At 61.2% G+C, this 23,911-nt stretch overlaps 1 protein-coding gene across 1 annotated transcript; it reads left to right on the top strand.

The window, feature by feature from the left end:
• Nucleotides 1-2,545: 2,545 nt before the first annotated feature.
• Nucleotides 2,546-23,803, top strand: GLIS2 (GLIS family zinc finger 2). The gene is made up of 7 exons (XM_033839845.2): nucleotides 2,546-2,779; nucleotides 16,852-17,094; nucleotides 17,974-18,146; nucleotides 18,692-18,868; nucleotides 18,952-19,085; nucleotides 19,170-19,288; nucleotides 20,546-23,803. The coding sequence occupies exons 2-7, from the start codon at nucleotides 16,923-16,925 to the stop codon at nucleotides 21,343-21,345; spliced, it is 1,575 nt and encodes a 524-aa protein (XP_033695736.1). The 5' UTR covers nucleotides 2,546-2,779; nucleotides 16,852-16,922; the 3' UTR covers nucleotides 21,346-23,803.
• The last annotated feature ends 108 nt before the right edge of the window (nucleotides 23,804-23,911 follow it).

Raw genomic sequence — 23,911 nt, 5'->3', positions numbered from 1 at the left:
GAGGAAGAACTAGTCTGGCTGAGAATCAGGGGTTTCTGGTTGGGTCAACTCCACCAAGCTAATATATATAGAGTTCCTCATTCTTGTTGGATTTGCAGGTGCCAAATTTAGGGGTTTATTTGCAGCTAAGGGGACCCCAGCTGGGTCCTGGAATTGAAAAGCGGTGGGTCAGGCTTGAAACCTGGTAGTGACCACTAATGTGTATTGAGAATGTACCTCATTTAATCTTCACATCAACCTCAGAAAGGAGATACTATTATTCACTATCCAAACATGGGAATCCCAAATCAGAGTTCTCACTGGGAGCAACATGCTTGTCCATGAAAACAAACGGGAGTAGAAAAACAAATAAGAAAGGCCCTCCGGGTTAAGGCGTCTTATGGTCAGGTCCCCTCGTAGGGCAGAGACCTTTGGATTTCACTTGAATCCGTTCCCGCTGAACTGTGAGACCCAGGAGGGCAAGGATGGCTGGGGTTGTTCACTCTCTGTCCCTACTGTCGCACAGTGCCTGGCATCCTGTAAGCAGTCCATAAGCATTTTTAACAAATATAAAACTAGCCCTTTGTGTACCTCTTTTCCATACACCTGCATTCCCTCGGGGCTGGAGCCCGGCGCTGCCAACGGGGGACGAAGTGAGGCCCCAGGCTTCAAGGCCGCACTGCGGGCTAAATCGCTGCTATCCGGGATGCCGGAAGGGGGTGCTCTGTGGCCTTGGGTCTCCGCCCCTCCCCACGCACTGGTAGGTCGGCGGACCCAGAGAGTCGGCCCTTAACAGCCCCTTCCAGAAGGCGCTAGGTCCCGAAGCTGGCCTTCCCCAGGGATCATCTGCCGGCTAATGTTTAACCCGGCCTCACTCCACATTATCCACACGAGGGAAACTGGGGTGGGGTGGGGGCAGGGGAGGTTACCCCCAAATTGCTGCCTTCCAGGCCTACTGGCCTTTCATGTATCACCCAACAGTTCATGAGCGCCTACTCTGTCTATTCACGCAACAGTCGTGAGTACCTATTACGTGTCCATTCATGCAACTACTATGTATCCATTTGCCCGAAATATAATGAGCATCTACTATGTGTCCACATAACAGCTCACAGCACCTATTATGTGTCCATTCATGCAAAAGTCATGAGCACTACCATATGTACATTCAGTTAAGATGGAATGAGCACCTATGCTGTGTCCATACAAGCCACATATTCTGAGCAACTACTATGTTCCAAGCACTGTGCCACACACTGAGGATGCTGCGTGATGAAGACCTACTCGTCCCAGGCTCTGGCATGGCACCGCAGCATCAACTACACGAATGAAGGCAAAATTATGCCCAGAGTCAGATGCCTCACCTATGGAGGATGCTTTTCCTCTCCTGGACCCCTCAAGGCCAACTGGCAGGGTTGGCCAACAGCAGGAGGGTTGTTTTTGAACCAAGATTTGCCACCAGACAGCAAGAAGATAATTGGGCGGGGGCTCTGGGTTGGCCCAAACAAAACACACTTAAGAATGCGAGTCTGGGGTTAAATCTCAGGAGGTAGAAATCAACTTAGCCGTGTGCGGGTGCGGGGCTTTCTCATTCGCGTGTACCCACTCCTTTCACTTCCTAACCACTGGCACCGCGCTGGGAGCTGAGGGTCCCGGCGCGATCAAGGACCCCAGCTGCGCTCGGCCTGACAATGCAGGTTGTCCCAACTGCTGGGATCAAGAACGCGGTGGGGCCTCCTCCTTATTCCACGGGAAACTGAGGCCGAGGGCAGGGCGAGGACCCGCCCGACGTCCGACGGAAGGAGGGGCTGAGGCCCACCTCGCACCCTGGCTTGCGCCGCCCCGAATCCGGAGCCTGGGCCTCTGCCCGCCGGGCGCTGCCCGCGCGTTCCTGGAACTGAGCTGGGCGGAGAAATCAGGGCCTGCGAAGAAGCATTCCTGCCGCCCTCCCCGCCGCCTGGGGCCGCAGGGGGTCAGGCCAAGGTGACCCCGCGAGAGGGAGGCGAGGGGCCCCCACCCCCTCGGCCGCCGCGACCTCCTCCATCTTCCCGGTCTTGGGGCTTTTCCTCTGGGCCCGCACGCTCTCTCTCAAGTCCTCCTCCGCGCGCCGCCCCCTCTCCGGGCTTCCCCGAGGGCGGGACGTCCCTCCCCACCCCGCCACCCCCAGGCCACCTCCTGGGCCGTGTCCTAGAGCTGCCCTCGGGCCGGGGGCGGGGCCTCGGGGGGGTACCCCAGGATGGGGCCGCGGAGGACGTGCGCGGCTCCGCCGTGGCCCGGCGCCCCCTCCCTCCCGGTGCCCGCTCCCCAGGCCGCGCCGCCCTCCCTTCCTCCCCTCCCCCGGCCCAGCGCCGGGTCCCGGCCGCCCCCTCCCCCCGACGCGCACGCCCCGCCTGGCAGCTGGCGCCCCGGACCTGGGGCCGCGGCGGCGAGAGGGGTTTGCTGGGAGGGCGGGAGTGAGGGAAGCAGCGGGGGAGGGAGGAGGGAGGGAGGCTGCCCCCCGCGCCCCTCCTCCTACCCCTCCTCCGTGGCCCGCCTGTCCCTCCTCCCGCCGCCTCCCTCCTCCCTCCTCCCTCCCTCTCTAAGACATCCCCGCACTGCCCGGCCGCCGCGGCCACCTTCCCTGCCGGAGCTGCAGATGTGGCGGAGCGGCCGGGCGCCGGGCGGCCGTGCCAGGGGAGCCTGCGCCCCGTGAGCCTCGGGTCCTGGCCCCCGCCCGCCCGGCCCCGTCCCCCGCTCGCTCTCCCGCCGCTCCCAGACCGCCGGAGCCCGCAGCCGGAGCCCGACCGCCCCCGCCGCCGAGGTAGGAAGCCCCCAGGCATTGCGCCGTGGGGACGGGGACCGGCGGGGGGGGCTGGCCTGTCGCGCGGGGGCTGCGGGACCCGAGGGTCGCCTCCCCCTTCCTCGTCCGCGCCTCGCCCCGGGCCATTGTGAGCCCTAGCCGGGGCCCCCGCGCTTGCTCCCTCGCTCGCTGGCTCGCGCGCTCCCTCCCTCGCCGGCTCCCCGGCCCCGTCCCACCGTCTCTCTGTCTTTCTCCTCCCTCCTTACCTCCCTCTGTCCGGAGGCCGGGCCGAGCTGCGGCCGAGCCCCGGGCGGGAGCAAACTTCGGCGGGGAAGTTGGGTGGCCGCGGTGGGGGCGTGCTGCGGGGTGAGAGGGGCCCCCATCCCTACCCCCGAGCCAGGGCACGAACTTGTCTGGGGCAGCCGGGCAGCCGCCCCTTCACACGGCGGGGCTGTTTCTAGGATGGGGGCTGAAAGGTGTCTCCTCCCTGGTCCGGGAAAGTCTCCCCCTGCTGCCCCTGGCTAGCCCCGACCTTCCTTGGGCCAGGGGAGGGAGGCGTCCCCGGGGGTCAGGACTGGGAGCTGGCGTTCTGTCCAACACTTGTTCCTCTCCTGCTGTCTGGGTGCAAGCAGAAGGGTCTGGCAGAGTGGGGAGGGCAGGGGTTTCCAATCTGCCTGAGGGAGGGTCTGGAGGGGGCAGAAGGAGGGGGGCAAGGCAGGTGCATCCCGAAGGAGGGAGATGCCTGCGCCCTGCTTCCCCGAAGGCCCCCTGGGATGGGGCTGGAATCCAGGCTGGCACCTGGAGGCCTTGGCACACTGCCCTGCCCAGCCGGGTACTCAGGCCACAGCAGGGCAGCATGCGGCCTGTCCGCCTCTCCAGGAGGGCCCGCCTGGCCGGCCACCCGGGGCAGTGATGGTTGCAGGGAGCTGCCCAGCCCTGCCCTGGGGCCTGGGAAGCGGGAAGGGATCCTGGGAGGAGCCCTGGGCCCCCAGCCATCACAGCCCAGGATCTTGGCTCTGAAGGGAACGCTTGACACTGAGGGGGCAGCCAGGCCAGCTGGGGACCTGGCCAAGGCCTGGGCTCCCATGGTTCTTGGTCTGGGCCAGGGACAGGGCCTGAGCTGTGGTCCTTGGAGGCAGCCATCTGAAGGTCCTACATGCCTTGTCTTGACATCCTGGAGGGAAGGTGGGGCTTAACCAGCAGCTACGGAAGACAGGCCCAGGGAAGGGGAAACTGGCCCCTTCAGTGTGCCCACCCGCCCAGCCCTCCCCAATCCCCACACCAGTGCCACGGTGCCACAGCTGTTCCAGCCCAGCTCACACAACCCTCTCCATGACCTCCTCGGCACCTCCCCTCTGCTCTTCTTTCTCCCCTCTGGGCCCAGGCTGGGCCTCCCAGCTGGCCCTGGCCGGCACTGGGGGAGGGGCTGCACCTGGGGGCCCCTCCCAGGACACCCCTTTCTGAGCTCCAGCCCAGCTCATTTCACAGCCCAGCCCAGCTTGGCTTGGCCCTGTCTACAGTCAGCCAAGCAGGAGGCAGTGCCAGGGGCTTGGGCACCATTTATGGGGGTTGAAGACCCATTGAAAGCCGCCCGTTTTCCTTAGCCCCTTCCCCTCCCCCTCCTTTCCGGAGCTGCCATTAGCGCTGACCCTCTGACCCCTATGCCTGCCCGCCCTTCCCTGTCTGTGACCTTTGACCTTTGATGTTAAATCCCTCCAGCTGGGGCTCTTCGGCCCCTGAGTGACCCTGATGCAGGACCCCTGGGGGGCCTCTCCCTGCTCCTGGCTCTCTGCACAGGGACACCTGCCAGTCCTTCCCTCACTGATGGGGAGGAGGTGCCCCAGGAAGCCAGACAGTGAGTCACCCCACTTCCAGGCATCACTGCTTTTGGGGTCAGTGGCTTTGGGGGATTCGCTGGAGCTGGGCCACAGCCCGGAGGGTGAGTGGGAAAAGCCCCTGGCCTGGGAGTCTGATGTCCTGGATTCGACATTTGGCAGTGCCACCAACTCCCGAGGGTCCTTGGGCCATGCTCTTCCCCCTTCTGGGTCTCAGTTTCCTCTTCTGACTGAGGGGTCAGACAAGGTGAGCTTTCTGACCTGCAGAGTCCATGAGAAGACCTGGGGGTGGGGGGTGCCGAGAGGGGGCTAAGGCCAACAAAAGCCAACTCTCAATTATCCGTGGGTGGAGCCACTATGAATAACTGAATGCCACAGACATCCAGAAACCTCATTTTTAAACAATCCTGTGAACTGAGTCCCCCCCAAAGCTTTTGTTGTTTCTGAAAAGCCCAGCTGCAAATGGGTAGCCACAGCGATGTCTTCTCATGCCTGGGCTCCCCTCCTTGCTGGGAGTGCCGGGCAAAAGGGCAAACTGGTCTGGGGACAGAGCTCTGCCAGGGCCTCTCCCTGGAGCTTGTCAGAGGGCCTGGATCCCTCTCAGCCCCATCATGTGGACCCCTCTCCCTTCTCCCCTCCTTTCCTGGCCTTGGCCCAGGCTGTGGGAGTGTCATCTGCCACCTAATCCTCTAGGGGTCTGAGCTGCCTTATAGAAGGAAGAATGTGTTTTCCTGACATTTTCCTATGTGCATTTCCATCTACCCCAACTCGACTTGCCTGGAATCCCAATTTCCCACTTGGGCGAGGGGGCGGGGACGGGCGCCAGGCAGAGTTTGGGGCAATCCCAGGATGAGGGAGGGTGGCGACAGCTGTGGCTGGGGGACCAGATGTGGGACTGGGGCGTGCAGTTGAGCTCTCTGGGAGGCGTTTGGGGTGGGGCCCCTGGCGCTGAGAGGCACGCCAGGGGTTGGGGCGAGGGCTGCTGTTGGCTCTCTCCCGCGCAGGAGGCCTCTCCAGGTTCCCGTGTTCCAGGCAGGGCTAAAGAGGCCCCTCACCCAAGTGGGAAATTCGGATTGCAGTGGGGAGGCCCTGAGCCGAGTGGAATGGGGCGGTGGGGGGTGGGTCTGCCTTTTTCGAGGCTTTGAGAAGCCCTCCTCTATTCGGGGCTATTGTCATTTTATATTTCACACAGATGACTGAGGCCAGAGGGCTGACCCCTGGAAGGTGCTGTGTGGTCCTCCCTTCACCTCGATAAGCACCCTTCTCAGAGGTGGGGGTGTCCCTGGCTGGCAAGGGTGTCTTTGGGGTCAGCCAAAAGATGTGGATCTCCCCCCAACACAAATTGCCTCTCCTCCCAGGGCCTGTGAAAGGGTCCTAGAGATGGGCCACAGTCCAGACATGAGTCTGGGGGTTCACCTCTCTGAGAATGCCAGGGCCAGGCGGGGATGGGATACCCAGCCTTGCCCCAGCCTGCCTCCAGCCCTGGGTGGGAGACACCACAGCTTTTGCAAGGCACTTGGGACACATCTGCCCTAGTGGTTTCCAGGGTGGCCGCTTCAGCCCCACCCTGGGGGCAGGGACCCTGCACTTTCACCCAGGACCTCTAGTGCTTTGCTGATCAGCCAGGGTTGGGGTGACCCTGACACCTGGAGAGGAATGGACTTGCTGAGTGGGTTGGGGGTGTCTTATGCAGGGGCGTGGTCTGGAGTAGACCCAGGTTTCTCTCCAGGATCCAACTTGGCCCTATAAGCCCCTGCTGTCTCTCCAACTAATAAAAATATCAGCTCAGGTCCCGGGGTCTGGGGGTGGGTTGGGGAGGTGAAGTGGGTCAAGAGATGGAGCAGCAGGGGAGGAACGCCTCTAACAGCTCCCTGAGAAAATCAAAAGGATGCCTTCCAGTGGCCACCACAGGCACTGACATCTGTCACCTGAAATTGCTACATTAGCTTCGTGAGAGAGACTCATTGATCCCTATTTGACAAATGAGGAAACTGAGGCACAGGATGGAAAAGGGCCAATGGGCATCTGGGCCTGAGTTCCTGGGTCAGCTATGGCTCGGGAGGGTAGGGTTGGGGTCTGGTGGCCTGGCACAAGAGAGGAGCCTGCTCTTGAGGGGGGGCCTGAGCTGGCCCTAGCAGCTGTGCATACTGGGCCCTGAGCCTCCATCCTTTCCCTGGCACTGATCCTCCTGGCCTCAGCTCCAGACTTCTCCATGGGGGAGACGAGGCCTAGCCCAGGTCTGCAGGGGTCCTTGGTCCTCTTTCCCATTCCAGTTCTGGGACTGTGGGACCCCTCCCAGGCGCTCCGGGAGCCCCAGAGTTCTGACCTGCCTCCTGCCTGGGACATGTCGCAAGCTCCCTCAGGCTGGGCAGGGTAAAGGCCCTGCTCTGGGCATCTTGCGGGGCAGGGAGCTCAGGCTCTCCACTCCCCTCGCCCTCTCAGATGGGATGGAGGGTCTGGGTAACTGGAGGGGCCTGGGGGGCCACAGAGATGGGAGGTGATTCCAATGGGGGAGGACTTCCCATCTGCTCCAGTTGCCCCTGGTGGGGGATGGGCAGCGGGAGCTGAGAATCTTCCAGAGCCATAACTGGGGGGTGACTGGAGCCTCCTCAGGTCCTTTGTCTTCACTGCTAGAGAGGCCAGGTAGTACCTTCACAGTGAGGGCCTGACGTGAGCATGTGTGACGTGCATGTGTACACATACCCCTGTCATGGCAGATGGCTATCTGCAGAAGGACTCAGACCTGGTCCCTGGCCCCTTCCTCCAGTCATGACCAAGGGTGGGTGGGAACCTGCTGAGGCCCCAGGAGACTGCTGAGCTGCCTGAGTCAGCCCCCGGGAGCCTCCAGGAAGACAATCCTGCCTGGCTGACCGAGGGTCTTGTTTGCCTGACACACTCACAGGGTAGCTTCCCACTGGGATCCTGAGAGTAAGGAGGCGGGTGGGGAGGAAACAGGCTCAGAGACTTGAGGGCTTGGCCCAGGGTCACTTGGGATCAGGGAGGGTCAGAGGGGAACCAGAGCCTAGGATTGTGTGGTCCTGGCCGCTGAAATATCAGTTCAGCCTGGGAATCCCCCCAGCTTCTCTGCTGCCCCCCATCCTCTGCATGGGCATCATGTGGGGACAGCTGTGTCTGGAGGAAGCCTCCCTCCCTCCCCCTCATCGTCTGCCTGGGTCTGCCTGGCAAGTCCCAGCCTGCCTGAGCCATTTCTCCCCAGGGCCACTCCTTCCTGCATCCAGACCCTCGGCAACCCCCATCACCACACTTCCAGGCTGACTGACCCAGAGCTGTGATGTCCACCTCCCCCCAAGGCTGTGGGGCCCTCCATTGTCCTGCCTGTTATAAAGTACCGCCCACTCCAGTGCTGCTGTCTGTCTGCCTGCCAGTCCTGACCTCCTCCAGGCCAGGCCCCCAACACGCCCTTCAGGATACCTAGTGGATACCCTGAGTGGTCCTGTGGGCCCTGGGCCCCAAGGACCTGAAACAGGCCAGGCCTGGCACGGCCCCACCCAGTGGGTGTTTCCTTTGGGTTCATGCCCCTGGCTTCTGGACTTGCTTTGCTACCCAGAGGGGGAGCAGGGGAGGGGCAGGGGTGGCTGGGAAGAGGGCATGGGGGTGGAGTCCAGAGTTTGTGCTGGAGCTCTTGCTGGGCCTGGTCTAGACCAGCTGTTCTGGGGCGGCTCTGTGTCAGGGCTGGGTGGGAGTGGCAGGAGATGAAGCTGGGGGAACTGCGCCCTTCTGGTCATCCCAACCGATGAGGGTGATGCTGACTGCCTTACCCTCACCACCCAGGTCTGCTCCTGGGTCCCTTGCCCCAGACAAGGAGGAGGAGACATCTGTGTCAGGGCCCTGCCTCGTGGGCAAGCCACTTCCCTCTTTGGGCCTTAAGCCCCTCCACACCTCCCCTGCTGGTAGGTACCACCAATGGATTCATTCTCTCATTCATTCAACAAACATTCACTGAGTACCAAGTGTTTGAGAAAAGTGAAGGGCTGGGGACTTCCCTGGCACTCCAGTGGTTAAGACTCTGTGCTTCCACTGCAGGGGGCACGGGTTTGATCCCTGGTTGGGGAACTAAGATTCATGCCTTGCAGAAGAGAGAGAGAGAGAGAGAAAAGGCAGGTGTGATGGTGCCGTTAGGGGAGTGGTTTGGATGTTCAGGCTCTGGTCCTACTCTAGGCCAGCCCCCTCCTTTCACCAATGGGGAAACTGAGGCCCAGAGCCTTGCTCACATCAAATCGGAGCAGGCCTGGTTGTCTGGCTCTGAGTCCCCAGCACTTCCCATTGCTGCTCAGTTCACTGTGGTGGAAGGAGTGGCATTAGTGATGCACTTGTGAGGACTTGGACCCAGGGCAAGTGTGGCAGGCAGCAAGGGGCCACTGCAGGGCTAGGGTTGCTGCCCTCAGCGGTGTGGGGACAGAGGCAGGTCCTCTGCTCAGTTCTCAGGCACCTGGAAGAACAGCCATGTATGGCTGCAAGAGACAAAGAGTGAATCAGGGGAGACTCTCTGGAGGAGGAGATCGGAGGGGAGTGGCAGCTGGAGGAGAATATGGAAGCGCAGAAGGTTGTGAGGCAGGAGCTAGCACCCAAGAGCATCAGGTGAGCATCAGGTGAGCAGGAGGCAGAGAGTCCTGAGAAAGGAGTGCTGAAGGGGAGAGCCTGGGAACAGGAGATTGGGCTGGAAAGGAAGATGGCAGTCTTCTGCGTAGAGCAGTCCATGGCTCCCCAGTACCCTCCAGGTCCTGGCCCAGCCTCTCTCTTGGGCTTCCTCCTCTGCTGAATGACGGGCAGTTTCATTATGGGTCAGTTGGGGCCACGCTTCCAGGCCTCTGCAGTGTTGGGTGCAGAAAGAATGTGGGCTTTGGAGCCTGGAGGTGAATCCCAGCCGTGCTATTTATAAGCTCTGTGACTTTGGCAGGTAACTGAACCACTGTGAGCTTCAGTTTCCCCATCTGGAAAGTGGGGAGAATAACACCTAATTCACAGGGTCCTGAGGATGAATGGAGATGGCCCACAGCACTGGTTGTGAGGACCCCAACGCTTCACCCCATGTCCATGTGGCCAACTTGGATCCAACCCCCCGCAACACACACACACAGGAGCACCCCACCCCTAACATTGTTCACCTCTGTGAGTCTGGGCGCCCTTCATTCTCATTCATCTGTGGGCCCCCAGGACCGAGTGGAGGGCCTGGTGTTGGAATGCATAACTGAGTGGTTGGTAAATGAGGCGGAGGGAAGGGCCAAAGTCCAGAGCCCGCCTGGCCGCCTCCTGCCATCTTGAGCTGGTGGGGGCTGTTCACAGTGGGCCTGGTCCCTGTCCCGGGGTGGTGGGAGGGTTGGGCCGTGAGGAGGGGCCCCCAGGACTTGGGTGGCACTCCCGGGCTCGTCCTGCAGCCAGGCTCAGTGTGGGAAGCACAGTGTTTCCTTCTCTGTGGGGACTGGGCCTCATCCCCGCTCCCACCCATAAGCCGAGACTCCTGGGTCCAGGACCCTGACCCTTGTTACCTGCCGTGTCCTGTGTGTGGCGTGTGTGTGCACAGGTGTGACACATATGCATGTGCCTATATGTCTGAGGGTGCCATGGGTGCCCATCCATGTCCTGTGGGACACTGGCCAACGCCTCTGCAGGCCCTAGAGAGTACTGGCAGAGTGCCCAGCCCTGCCCGCCCACGCCGAGTGGCAGTGCTGCCTGGCAGGGCCTGGGCTGCTGTGCCTAAGCCTTGTTGGTGTGAGTCCCTGTCTGGCTCCCCTGGTGCTGGCCCCTCCCAGGGATTTGGGCGGCCTGGGGGCCCAGCCCTTCCCTCTCCACCCGCCACCTGGGCGTGGGGGCTGCTTGGCGGGCTTGCCTCTGGCTGAGGCCCAGGTGCAGGCAGTGCTCATAGCCCCACGCACCGCCGCCCCCCCCCCCCCCAAGCTGGGCAGACAGGAAAATACCAGACATAGTTGTGCAAAGGTGGCTGCAGGCAGGCAGGCAGGCAGCGGGGGGTGGGAGGCCGCCTTGATGGGCCTGGAGCCACCAGGCTAGGGGAGGCCTCTGTGCCAGGCTGGTCCTTGCAGCTGGATGGGTGTGTGTGTCTGTGTGAGTGTGCATGTGCAGGCCTGGCCCATGTGTGAGCTGCTCCCCCCCCACCCCCCAGCTTGAGCCTGGTGTCACCCTGCTGGCATTGGGAAAGGAAATGTAGCTCCTGGGAAGCTGAAGCTGGGGAGGGGCATAGGGGAGCCAGCTGCTTGCCTTCCAGCATCAGTACTGCCTGAACCATCTGGGTGACCTTGGAGGCTGAGTTACTGTGTGGGGCACCCCCAGCCCAGGGCTGAAAACAAGAATCTTCAGGGCTACCAGTTGCTGGCACCTCCTGTGTGCCAGGTGCCTGGCAAGCTCGCCCTGTGGGGTGCCCCGTGAGCTGGCACCTGATCCATGGGGCCTGTATTCCTGATGAGGAAACCAAGTCTCAAAGGTGTGACGGGACTGGAACCTGGTAGCCTGACTCTGGGTAGCGCTTTCTAAACGTACCCAAGTGGGGGTTCCTGGCATGCACCCCTGCTCAGGAGGTGCCCAGCTGGGAGCTTTCCCGAGGCCCCCATGGCTAAGCAGAGAGCTCAGCCCTGGTTGTGTCACCTGGAGGCCCTTGAGCTCCCACCTGGGCAGGGTCTGCCCTCCAGGGGGCCTGGGGAAGCCCCCCACCCCCACCCCCATGCTGGCTGAGTGCCCATCTTGGGGTGGGGGCGGGGTCTGCTTGTGAAGCAAGAGGTTCCTGGGGAAGGCGAACCCCACACTCTTCCAGGAAGTGCTGCTGGCACTGGCCCCTCTCCTGGGACTTGCTTGGGTCGAAGCCTCAGGATAAGCCCCCTGGGTCCTGGGAGGAGGCTTCCTTCTTCCAGGGCTGCTCAGAGCCTCTCCAGGGCCTCCCAGTGCTCTTTCTTTGATGCAGTCAGGCTCTGGAAGGTGGCTTGGGTTAGCTGTGGCCACTCCACTGGGTAGCAGAGACTGCGGCCCTCCGAGGGGCACAAGCTTGTTTAGTTACACCCTCAACTGAAGTACAGGTACTCCCAGCTGAGGGTGAGACTATGTGATTACAGTGGGAGGGCCGGTCCCCTCTCAGCTGTCCTCACAGCCCCAAACTGGCCAAAGACTGGGGGACTCAGCAGCGCTGGTGACAATTTGTTCACAAGTTTGATTAAGCACCTACTATGCGCCCAGCAGTGTTCTAGGTGCTGAACATTACATACTAATGGGAAACACTAATCATCGGATATGCAGCATTTTATTGATTTCTCCCCAAAATCCAATGAGGGGTATGTCTTTAAATTTATTTATTTATTTATGGCTGAGTTGGGTCTTTGTTGCTGGGCGCAGGCTTTCTCTAGTTGCGGTGAGTGGGGGCTACTCTTTGTTGCAGTGATAGGGCTTCTCACTGCGGTGGCTTCTCGTTGCGGAGCACAGGCTCTAGGCATGTGGGCTTCAGTAGCTGTGGCTCGCAGGCCTTAGAGCGCAGGCTCAGTAGCTGTGGCGCACAGGCTTAGTTGCTCTGCGGCATGTGGGATCTTCCCGGACCAGGGCTCAAACCTGTGTCCCCTGCATTGGCAGGTGGATTCTTAACCACTGTGCCACCAGGGAAGCCCGAGGGGTATGTCTTATTCTATGATTATCATCCTGTTTTAGACATGACAACAATGAGGCTCAGACTGGGAGGTGACTTGCCCTAAGTCAAATGGGCCGGAAGTGGCAGAGCCAAGTTGGAGACCCAGGTGGTCTGATGCATACTGGAGCCCTGCTCTGTGGCCTGGTCAGAAAGGGGGGCCCTGAGAAGATGAGGCCTGCCCCTGCCCCCCGGCCCCCGCCACTGTGCGGCTGAAGAGGGTGGAGCTCTTGGCCAGAGCAGGGTGCCGCAGCAGTTCCCAGGAATGCAGGGCTGTGGGGCCGTTTGCTTTGGTAGCATATCTGCCCTCAGCTCCCCAAGCCTCTCTGTGGGCCCCCCCCAATAGTCAGCCCCTCCAGCACCCACTCACAGCCTGCTGTCCCTCCTGGGCTCTGCACCTAGCTCCCACAAACCCCTGGGCAGGGAGGGGGTGGGAAGCCAGACCCCCTTTGCCTGCCCCTTCCCACGTCCATGGGCCCAGGAGGGGCTAATGGCGAACACAGCTTCTGGGCTCACGTGGGCTTGAAACCCAGTTCTGCCACAGACAAGCTGTGTGACCCTGGACAGATCACTTAATCTCCCTGAGCTTCAGTTTTCACATCTGTAAATGGGGATGAAACAACACCTGCCTTAAACAGTGGGCGTGCCACCCACTCATGAAACCTGGGCCAGAGGTCTCCCCTCCCAGCCCTCAGCTTCCCCCTCTGTAAGACCCACGTGCTGACAATGATGGTCCCTGTACCAGATGCAGGGGCACCCTTCCAAATGCAGGGAAGCCAGGGACTCGCTTCTGCTTTACATTCCATAGCAAGAAAGTCACGTGGGCTTTTGAGAGGTACCTCCTGGGTCCTGGTCCCCAAGTCCTAGGCTGGACGGGTCACAGCTGCTCAAAGGGCAGTTTCAGGACAACCCCTGGGAATAAAGGGTGTGCCTCTAGTTGCCCTGACAACACTGCTACCCTGGCGCTCGCTCACCTGGTCCCACGCTGCTGTGGGGTGGGTAGGGAGGCCTCTCTTACAGGGGCCCAGTCCTCTGTTTCTGCCAAGAGACCCTGAGCGCTTCTCAGGGGTCGTGCCAAGCCTGCCGCCTCCGTCCACACAGGCCCCTTTCCCGGCTCAGGTCCAGCCAGCGGCCCTCTCCCAAGCAGGGACGAGGGGCTTTCTCCAGAGCAGATTCCTGCCGGCGGCTCCCATTAGCCTGGTGACCTTGAGCCTCAGTTTCCCCATCTGTGCCACAGGGAAACCAACGGCGTCACTCACAAGAGCGACTTTAGAGGGTTCAGAGAATTCGTGCACAGACGGCTCCTGGCACATGGTAGGTGCTTAATGGATGCTGACCCCCGCTTTCGGGTGTGCGTTCCACCCCACGCCGCAGGACCCTGGCGGAGGCGGTGACTTGTCCCGGCCTTAGTTTCCCCGAGGGGCCGGCCCCGCCCCCCGCTGGGGTGGGCCGGGCTGCCAGGTAGGGCCGGGAGGGCGCTGCGGGCGCTGCAGCTGGGGGCCGTCTGCGCGCGGCCGGAGGGCGCACAATAGCGGCCATTGTCTGCGCTCGGCCAGAAGGCGGGCGCGGCGGGGCGGGGGGCGGGCCCCCGAGGGCCACCGCGGCCCACCCTCGGGGTGACCCCGCCCCGCCCCCGCCGCCCCGGTGGTCCCCGCGCCACCCCCGCGCGCTCCCACCCGCGCCGCTTCCTCCCGCTCCCTCCGCCCTAATTAGTTCCTTTCGCAGCTGGAGCAGCGGCGCCCGGCTGCGCGGCCACCTCGGCGCCGCCTTCCCGCCCAACCCCCGCGCTCGGGGACCGCATGACCCCGCGCTGGCGGGGCGCTTGTCGCGTCACCTCGCGATCAGCGGGAAACTGAGGCCAGGGTTCCGCAACCAGGCTCCGCGCTACCTCAAGAGACTCGCCTCTACTCTCAGCGAGGCGGGTCACCCTTCGGAGCGTCCCTCTCCTTCTCCGGGAAACAGACACCGAGTGTCCACCTCCCCACCCCCAAATCGATCGGGTGATGGCTGGCTGCCGGCCTCCGGAGGTGATCACAGCGCCAGTTCCGGGGTTCCAGGCCCAGCTGCGTACCCACTCTGGGCCTCTAAGGCCCAGGAGAATGTGACCCTGGCTCTGGACTGCCCCCATCACCCAGCCCGGGAGCAAAGAATAGAGCCCGAGCCCAGAACTGGCCACTGCTGGCTGGGGGTGGGGGGTGGAAGGGGACACTTGGAGGTTGGCCAAGGTCAGAGCAGGAGTGGGGGTCACAGGCGTCTCCCCTTGGGTGGGGCAGCCTAGGGTGGGGAGCTGTGGGCTTTTGGGGGCCGCTCCTTCCTCCTTTCCCAGGAGTGGGGAGGCTGGGCCTCCTGGCTGGGCTCTGGCTTTCATCAGAATGAACCCCTGTTCCCAGGGCAGGACCCAGTGGCAGGAAGTGGGGGGGGTGTCTCTGGGGACTGGGTCTGCTGATTAAGGGGGGTTGCTGTAGGCCCAGCCTCACCCTGGGAGACGAGCTCCTTTTGGGGTCCTCCCTAGTTCTGGGCTGAGGCAGTGTCTCCTACAAGTCTTCAAAACAAGGTGACCCATGGCTCCTCCCTGGTTCCCCTCTGGCCTTAGGAGAGGGCATAGGGCAGGTGCCAAAGGATGTTACTTGGGCAGTGTTGCCAATGAGAGTGTCAGTCTGAATTCCCAGTTCCCAATCCATCCTGCCCTCGTGGTCCCCTTCTCCAGAAGGTCGGGTAGGGGGTTGGGGGACAGAGGCTGTGGGGAGGCCTGTGGCTCTAGGCCAGCTGAAGGACCAGGCCACCAGCCCTTCCTGGCTCCTGAATTCTTAATCAGCATAAATATTTACTTCCTTCCTCCCCTTCCAGGCTCCCAGCACAGAGGAGCTTCAGGGAGGTTGGACTGGGCCTGTGTCTAAAAATAAACAGGTGGAGGGACAGGCAGACACACAGACAGACAGACATAACTGGGGGGTGGGTCAGGCAGAGGGCAGCTCCCTGCCCAGCCAGAGGAAGAGTGGAGGGGGCCCAGGTCCATCCATCACTGTCACCTGCCCACCTGGGTCTGGAGCTCCTAAGGGGACAGCGTGGCAGTCTGGTCCCAGCTCTCTGGCATCACTGGGAGCCCCTGGCCCATGCATGGCCTGCGGGTTAATCCAAACAGATCTGCCAGCTCCCACCTGATGGAGTTTAACAGGGAAAAGTAAAGTCACAGACCTCGGTCCCACAGCCAAGTGTGGCCACCCATTCTCTGATAATGCTGCCCCCTCCCCAGGCTCAGAGACTCCAATGTTAGCCATGTGCTGGGGTCTTGGGATGTGTCCCCAGAAGCAGAGGGTCCTAAGTGAGGGAGGGGACCACTGTTACCTGTGTGTGTGTGGAGGGTCTTGGCAGAAGTGGAGCTTGTTGGGGAGACGGATGAGCCCGGGCTTGGAGCTGGGGCAAGCTCCAAGTTGCTGAGGGGCTTGGTCTGGAGAAGATGAGTGAGGATGTGGGGTCCCCGTCCTGCTCCGTGGAGAGAGCTCCAGGCAGCTCTGCAAACATACACACTGGTGAAATACACGAAGTCTTTTACCATGTGGTGGTCTCGGGGATGTTGCCTATTAAATTGTGAAGAGCTAGATTCTGTGAACGACAGAGAGTATCTTGTTTGGCAGATAGATTTTCAGGGTGTAATCATCTCAATTAACAAACACAAGGAAACACCATTTCCCAGCATGTGAAAAGATTGCTGCTGTAAAAAATGATTTGGAATAAAGGACCCTTGCTCTTGGGTCACTTATATGTGAAGAAAATTACACCATTGAGAAATTCAAAGTGGTGAAAATTCACCACTCAAAATAAAAGAATATCATCATCATTAAAAAAAAATTATGTATGTATGTGTTTTACTAACCACTAGACAGCCCATCACTTCCCCCTACCCTGCCCCTGGATGGCCTGGCTGGGCCACAGTCCCCAGCTGCCCCCTGGTGGTGGCCCAGAGCCCTCGGGCTCCCCACGCCTGTGGGACCCTCTCCTTGGACTGCCCCTGGGAGGCAAGGCCACCTGTCTGCCCAACCCTTGGGGCCAGGCCAGGCTTCGCACAGCTTGCCTGGGACAAGCTGTCAGCCTCATTCCCTTGGAGGTGACCACAGCTGCTTAGGTGCTAGCGGTCAGTAACTAGCACCTCTGAGGGCCACCTGGGAGGACACTCATTGCCCTCCTGGCCTGGTTCTGGGTCTTCCAGCTCACACCAGGCATATGTCCCAGGCGTGACTTCCCACTCAGTCAGAAATGACCTTTGGGACTTGCCTGGCCAGTTCCAGGGAGGAGATGTGGCCTTGAATCTGATGGTTCTGCCACTTCCTAGCTCTGCAACCTGAGACAGTGTCGCTAAAACTCCATTCATGGCAGAATGGACCCTGTGAGCTGCTTCCCAGAAAAGTCTCGTGGGAAGTGGAGGAGTTAGCTGTGGGTTGGTGGTTGGCTCACCATGATACCTGCTGTCCAGAGCCACTCAGAAGGTCTCTCTACCCGGGGAGGCAGCCTCCACACTGCCCAACACCCACTGCCTCTCCGCTCCTGTGGGTTTTAATGGGCTCAGCCCGAGGAGGAGTTTGGGGTCACAGTGTCACAACACAGCTCCTGTCCTCTCCCAGGTTCCTGCCTGAATACCAGCTTGGGAGCCCCTCGCTGCCTGCTGCCGCCCCCACCCCCAGCCCCCATCACCATGCACTCCTTGGACGAGCCGCTCGACCTGAAGCTGAGCATCACAAAGCTCCGGGCGGCGAGAGAGAAGCGGGAGAGGACACTGAGTGCAGTCCGGCACCGAGCTCTGCACAGGGAGCTCGGCCTGGTGGATGACAGCCCCACCCCGGGCTCCCCGGGCTCCCCGCCCTCAGGTACTGTGCCCGGGCAGGGCAGCAGTCTCTGAGCCCTGAAGGAGCCCTGGCGATAGGAAAAACGTCCCAGGTGTATCCACCAGGACATAGTCACAGCCCCTCACAGCCTCACTTAGAGTGCTCTCCACACTGTCCATCCATCCTCCCAACAGTTTATCTTTGGAGGTGACACTGTCCCTGGGAGGAGGGAACTGACTTGCCCAGCTCCTGAAGCTGGCACAGCAGAGCCAGGATTCAGACTGAGGCCTCTGGGAGAATTTGGAGGAGCTGGTAAGGGGTTACAGGGGATTCATGGGTAGTAGCAAAAGGCCCCATGGCCCAGTGTCTGGGCTCTGAGGCAGAGTGGTCGGTCAGCCAGACCAATTGAGACTGGGGACTGAGCCCAGCAAGTGCTTCTCAGGGGGTGCTTGGGGCTCAGGTCTTCTGCTCCGTCTCTGGTGGACCCTGAAAACCAGATCTACCACGTCTGAGCTGGAAGGCTCTGGAAGCAGCCCAGCCCAAACCTTTCATGTTACAGAAGGGGGCAGAAAGGGACGGGAGAGAAGTGAGAGGTCCCTACCTGACATTGTGATGAGGAACCAGGGGCCCTGGGTTCCAGTCCCTATTCAGTTACTTACCCTGTGTGCCAGCCCATTCCCATCTGTAAAATGGGTACTTCCCATCTTAACCAGTGGCTGAGCTCTCACCACGGCAGAGGTCACATTTGTCAGCTGTACAGGTTGCTACTCAGATTCCTGGGTCCCAGGGTGGTGCGGGGTGGGGGGGGGCAGGTGTGGCTGGTGTCTGCTTCCAGAGTCACAGTGGAGGAGTTGTGGGCAGGAGGGACTGGCCCGTCAGAACTCCTGGCTCCAGTATCCCTGAATCATGCCTTTCCCTTAGGCTTCCTGCTGAACCCCAAGTTCCCCGAGAAGGTAGAGGGACGCTTTTCGGCAGCCCCCCTGGTGGACCTCAGCTTGTCGCCGCCGTCCGGGCTGGACTCGCCCAATGGCAGCAGCTCGCTGTCCCCTGAGCGCCAGGGCAATGGGGACCTGCCTGCAGTGCCCACTGGCCCGGTAAGGAGGGGATGTGTGTTCTAGAGAAAGTGTATTTCTGGGGCTGCTGTAACAAAGGACCATAAACTGGGTGGCTTAAAACAGAAATGTATTATTGTGGAAGCTAAAGTCCAAAATCAAGGTGTTGACAGGGCCATGGTCTCCCCGAAGGCTCTAGGGGGAGTCCTCCCTTGCCTTTCCCAGCTTCCGGTGGCTCCAGGTGCTCCTTGCCTTCTAGCCATGTCACTCACTCCACTCTCTGCCTCTGTCATCACACGGCCTCCCCGCTCCGTGTGTCTGTGTCCAAATCTCCCTTTCTCTTTTGGAGACACTGGTCACTGGGTTCAGGGCCCCTGTCCAGTCTGACCTCTTAACTTAAATCTGCAAAGACCCCATTTCTATACAAGGTCATGCACACAGGTACCAGGGGTTGGGGCTGGGACATGTCCTCGTGTGGGACACAGCTCAACCCCCAGACAGAGGGAGACCGGGGGTGTGGGGGTGGGGTTTGGGCCCACTGGCCCGTGGGCAGGTGTTGACCAGCTCTGCCCCCTACCCTCCCGCAGGACCTCCAGCCACTGCGCTACCTGGACAGCGTCCCCAGCTCCTTCCAGTTCTTCCTGCCCCTAGGCTCCGGGGGGGCCCTGCACCTGCCTGCTTCCTCATTCCTCACCCCCCCCAAGGACAAGTGCCTCTCGCCAGAGCTGCCCCTGCCCAAGCAGCTGGTGTGTCGCTGGGCCAAGGTGAGTGGGGGTTGGGAAGAGTGGGGCAGGATCCAGGGCAGGTGGCGGCCCCACTCGGGCTCAGCACACTCTTGGCCCTGCAGTGTAACCAGCCCTTTGAGCTCCTACAAGACCTGGTGGACCACGTCAATGACTACCACGTCAAGCCCGAAAAGGACGCAGGCTACTGCTGCCACTGGGAGGGCTGTGCCCGCCATGGGCGCGGCTTCAACGCCAGGTGAGGGAGGGCGAGGTGGGTGGGAAGGGGGGCCTGGGTGTCCAGCGGCTGAGCTGTCCTCCTCCTGTGCCCTCCCTGGAGCAGATACAAAATGCTCATCCACATCCGCACACACACCAACGAGAAGCCGCACCGCTGCCCCACCTGCAGCAAGAGCTTCTCCCGCCTGGAGAACCTGAAGATCCACAACCGGTCACACACAGGTGAGGGCGGGGCTGGAGTGCGGGCGCCGGGCCATCTCTGCAGCCAAGAGACAGTCGCGTACCCCAACTGTTTGGCGGCCCCTTTCCGAGTGCCACTCGCTGGGGAAGCCTCTCCCATGGGTCAGACCCTCGCCACGCGCTCTTGGGACACAGACTTGTCTTCCTGTGTCACACTCGGCATTGTGTTCGTATGATCGTCGACTCATGCCACTTGTGACTGCAGTGTGTCTGCTCGCTTCTCGTGGATCCCAGCACACAACAGGGCCAGCACTGGCCAGCAGAGCCACACACTTAATTTATTTATTTTAAAAATATTTATTTATTTGGCTGCACTGGGTCTTAGCTGCGGCACGCGAACTCTTAGTTGTAGCATGTGGGATGTAGCTCCCTGACCAGAGATCAAACCCGGGGCCCCTGCATTGGGAGTGTGGAGTCTTAGCCACTGGATCGCCAGGGAAGCCCCTTAATTTTAAATTTCCTAATCGCCCACATTGAAAAAAGTACAAAGAAATACACGGTGAGGTGAATTACAATGATATATTTTCTTGAACTCAATATATTCAAAATGTTGTCAATTCAATATTAAAACATCAGGGAGGGACTTCCCTGGCAGTCCAGTGGTTAAGACTGTGCTTCCAATGCAGGGGGCGCAGGTTCGATCCCTGGTCAGGGGACTAAGATCCCGAATGCCTGCGCTGCGTGGCCAACAAACAGACAAAAAAACCCCACACACATCAAGGAGACACTGAAATTCTTCATTTCCTACAAAGTCTGTGGACTCTAGTATATTTTACACTAGAGGCACATCTCAAAGGCTCACAGCTTCACGGGGCTCCGGCCGGCCCTGGTCAGCAGGAGCAGCCCTTTCATAAATCTGGAGAAACTGTGTTGAGTCAGGGCCAAGGGCATCCACGCAGCGCTCACTGTGAGCCAGGCCCTAGCAGGGTCTTTAAGCAATTACCTGTGGAAGTGGTCGCTGTCATCAAAGTCTGAAGCACAGGCCTGAGGCCAAGGGCACACACAGCCAGGCCACAGGCTGGCTTCTCAGCGGCCACGACCTGCCGTCCCCACTGGAGTCAGAGCTCTGCCGGTGCTGAGGACACCGCCCCCCAAATCAGACAGCCCCTGCTCTCAGGGAGGTCTCGGTCTGGGATGAGGGGCCTGGGGACTGTCGAGTGGGTGGTGGGGGGTGGGAAACTGGGCTGGGATGGCCTGGGCGGCGGGAGCCCCTCACACCGGCACTGGCGCCGCCCACAGGCGAGAAGCCCTACGTGTGCCCCTACGAGGGCTGCAACAAGCGCTACTCCAACTCCAGTGACCGCTTCAAGCACACGCGTACCCACTACGTGGACAAGCCCTACTACTGCAAGATGCCCGGCTGCCACAAGCGCTACACGGACCCCAGCTCGCTGCGCAAACATATCAAGGCCCACGGACACTTCGTGTCGCACGAGCAGCAAGAGCTGCTGCAACTTCGCCCACCCCCCAAACCACCGCTGCCCACCCCTGACGGCAGCCCCTATGTCAGCGGGGCCCAGATCATCATCCCCAACCCGGCTGCCCTCTTCGGAGGCCCCGGCCTGCCCGGCCTGCCTCTGCCCCTGGCCCCCGGCCCCCTTGACCTCAGTGCCCTAGCCTGTGGCAATGGCGGGAGCAGTGGGGGTGCAGGGGGCATGGGCCCTGGGCTGCCCGGCCCCGTCCTGCCCCTCAATCTGGCCAAGAACCCGCTGCTGCCCTCGCCCTTTGGGGCTGGCGGACTGGGCCTGCCCGTGGTCTCCCTCCTCGCTGGCTCCGCTGGCGGCAAGGCTGAGGGGGAGAAGGGGCGTGGGGCAGTGCCGGCCAGGGCCCTGGGCACAGAAGGCCACAAGACCCCCCTGGAGAGGACTGAGAGCGGCCGCTCCCGGCCAAGTCCCGATGGCCTCCCCCTGCTGCCGGGCACCGTGCTGGACCTGTCCACAGGCGTCAACTCAGCGGCCAGCAGCCCAGAGGCACTCACTCCTGGCTGGGTGGTCATCCCGCCGGGCTCCGTGCTGCTCAAACCGGCTGTGGTGAACTGAACCCACTTAGTGGACGCCGACCACCTGTAGCCCAGCCGGCGGCTCCCAGCCCTGCCCCCCGACGAACGGAAGCTCTTCTGCGAAATAGCAATAATGTTCTCCTGCCCCAGGGCCCAGTTGGCTGTGTCCCCTGGGCAGACCTAGCCCCAGATAAGCTGGGCAGCAAGGATGGTGCTAGAAGGGCATTGCTGGCACCCCAGGCTCCCGAGGGAGGAACTGGGTCTGCCAGCTAGGGAGAGCTGTGCTCCTGGGTGCTGAGGCCTGGCTCACCTCTGCCCCACCCCACCCCACCCCATCCTCCACCTAGCCTTCAGTCCCCCTGTCCCCCAACTCTAGTGCCACCCTCATCCAGTGGCCAGCCGGGCAGGTCACCCTCCCTCCCTTGCCCACCTGCCAGCCCTGTCCCAGCAGTGGGGTGGTGGGGTGGCATCTGCCCTCCTGACTAGTGCCAGGCTCCCTCCCCATCCCCTTTAATGGTGAGCTGTGAGGACCCCCTGGGATTGAGGTCCCACCCCATCCTGCCTAGCCTCACTGGGCCCCTGCTCTGGGGGCTCCTGACCCCTTTCCCTCTGGTCTACCCTCCAGAGGGAGAGCAAGACAGACGCAGGCCCTGGCAAAGCCACAGGAAGAAGCCACCTTACCTTATGACAAGGCGCCTCCCAGCTTGGAGAGGGAGGCCCGCTCTGCCAGCTGCCCCTCATTGCCCGCCATCTGCAGCAGCCAGCTCGCTGCCTGAGGGTCAGTCCCTCCTGTGGACTGGCTGACACTCCAGGTTGAGGGGGCTGGCTGACTACTCATCTGCCCCTTCACCACTGGGCCTCCCTCTACTTTCAGGGAGCCCTGAGTGGGGAGAGGTGCCAGGACCTGGGACCGGCCCAGCTCAGGGAATAGGTGGGGCTGGGCCTGGCCTGGCCTGGGGTGGTGCCACCCTGCACAAGGGGCTGTGGAGGCCTGCAACGTGGTGTTAGGAGGGGAGGCTGGCTAGGCACAACCCCGGGCTGGGATACGGCTTCTGTCCTGGGGACACCAAGTCACGGCCAGCACAGGTGAGGGAGGGCTCCAGGCTGGTGCTGGGCATGGGAGCTTCCAGAGGCCATGGACAGAAGGACCTGGGCTTGAGGAGGGGAAGAGGGGCTGCGAAGCAGCCAAGGATGTCCTTGGGAGGGCCCCACTCCTCTGCCTGGGAAGGGGAAACCAGACAAAAGAACCTGGACTTGGCGACCTGGCTGCTTCCTTTGGCTTTTCTGAGCTGAGCTCCTGCCCTAGGTGTCCCTGCTCTGCTCCCCCACGGAGGGGACCAGAATAAGCTAAGGATGCTGGGGCTCCGTGTGCCCCAGAGCCCACACTGCTGCCCAAACCCAGGGAGCTGGGCTCTCCCACAGGCCTGGCAGTGCAGCACATGTCTCATTCCCCGCCCTAAGCCCTCACGTTCCCTCCCCGTAGGGGGCCTGGTTCCGTCTGGGAGGTGCTGGCCCAGCAGTCAGGAGCTCTGTCTGGCTCCTAGGCCTGCCCTGCCCTTGGCCACAGTGACCAAGCCCTCCGTGTCGCCGGCTGCAGAACAAGGGAGCTATGGGACTGCAGGGGGGTCCTTAGCAGCCCTGCAGCTTCCCTCCTTTGAGCAGCTCTGCTGACCCTGCCCTTTCCTGGACTGCCCTTCTGTCCCAGAGGGGTCACCCTGACCCAGCCCACTGACAGGGCCCGGCAGCACTGGCTTTGCCCCTTGAAGGGGCTGTGAGCAAAGCAGGAGGGAGCTGGTCTCCTTCCCTCGCGCCCCACCCAGGACCCAGGCACCCCCACCCCCACTAAAGGCCCCAGGCCTTAAGTCCCCATTGGGGTGAGGGGTTTGAGACTCAAGCCCCGGGAGCAGAGGAACAGGGCACTGGAAGGTGACATTAGCTCAGCATGTGACTCGGTGATAGACCAGGCCCGAAGGGGCCGGTGTACGTGTCGTTGTTGTCGGTTTGTTGTTGCACATTCCAGGATATCAGTATTCTAACAGGTTCTAAGTGCCTTTCTATCGTAGCTTATGTTTTTCCTCCTCTTGGCTCCATTGCTGTTAGCATAGAGTTTTAAAAAAAGAAAAGAGATAAGCTAATGACTATAACAATATATTCCTCCATGTGAGAGGAAGTTTATAAAGAAACAATAAAAGCGAGTTACAAACACGGTTTGTCTTGGATGTGCCAGGAGCTGGGCCATGCACAGGAGACCACCTCCGACCGCCTGTGCCTGGCTCTGGGGTCCCCCACCCAGACTGCAGTGCCGAGACCCTGTCCTGGGGTTTTCTCCCAACCCTGTGGGGGCCATAAGCTCTCTATCTGCTGCTGGGAGCCGGAAGGGAAGGGCGGCAGGGGGAGGTGCTGAGATGGAAGGTTCTGGACAACACATCGCAGGTTCAGGTACTCATCTGCCACTGCCTGCCATGACTTTGTTAAGTGCCTTAGCTATGGGGAAGCCTGGCTCCCTGGCCTCGGTGCAATGAGAGGCTGGCAAAAGCTCCTCTTTTCCGGCCGCACCCTGGAGCTTTCCCCCCAGATTACTGAGGTGTTAGAGCCCAACCCAGGTC

This window comes from Tursiops truncatus, chromosome 15 (assembly GCF_011762595.2).
Source record: "Tursiops truncatus isolate mTurTru1 chromosome 15, mTurTru1.mat.Y, whole genome shotgun sequence".
Classification (NCBI taxonomy): Eukaryota; Metazoa; Chordata; class Mammalia; order Artiodactyla; family Delphinidae; genus Tursiops; species Tursiops truncatus.
The sequence above is the reverse complement of the archived record's forward strand: the minus strand, read 5'-3'. Positions and strand labels throughout refer to the sequence as shown.

What these genes read in the sequence shown, in the direction of transcription:
- GLIS2 (XM_033839845.2), top strand. Translation starts at nt 16,923, where the DNA reads ATGCACTCCTTGGACGAGCCGCTCGACCTGAAGCTGAGCATCACAAAG. An exon ending in CCCGGGCTCCCCGCCCTCAG is followed by an intron (nt 17,095 to 17,973) that starts GTACTGTGCCCG and finishes CCTTTCCCTTAG; the next exon opens with GCTTCCTGCTGAACCCCAAG. An exon ending in GGGCGCGGCTTCAACGCCAG is followed by an intron (nt 19,086 to 19,169) that starts GTGAGGGAGGGC and finishes TCCCTGGAGCAG; the next exon opens with ATACAAAATGCTCATCCACA.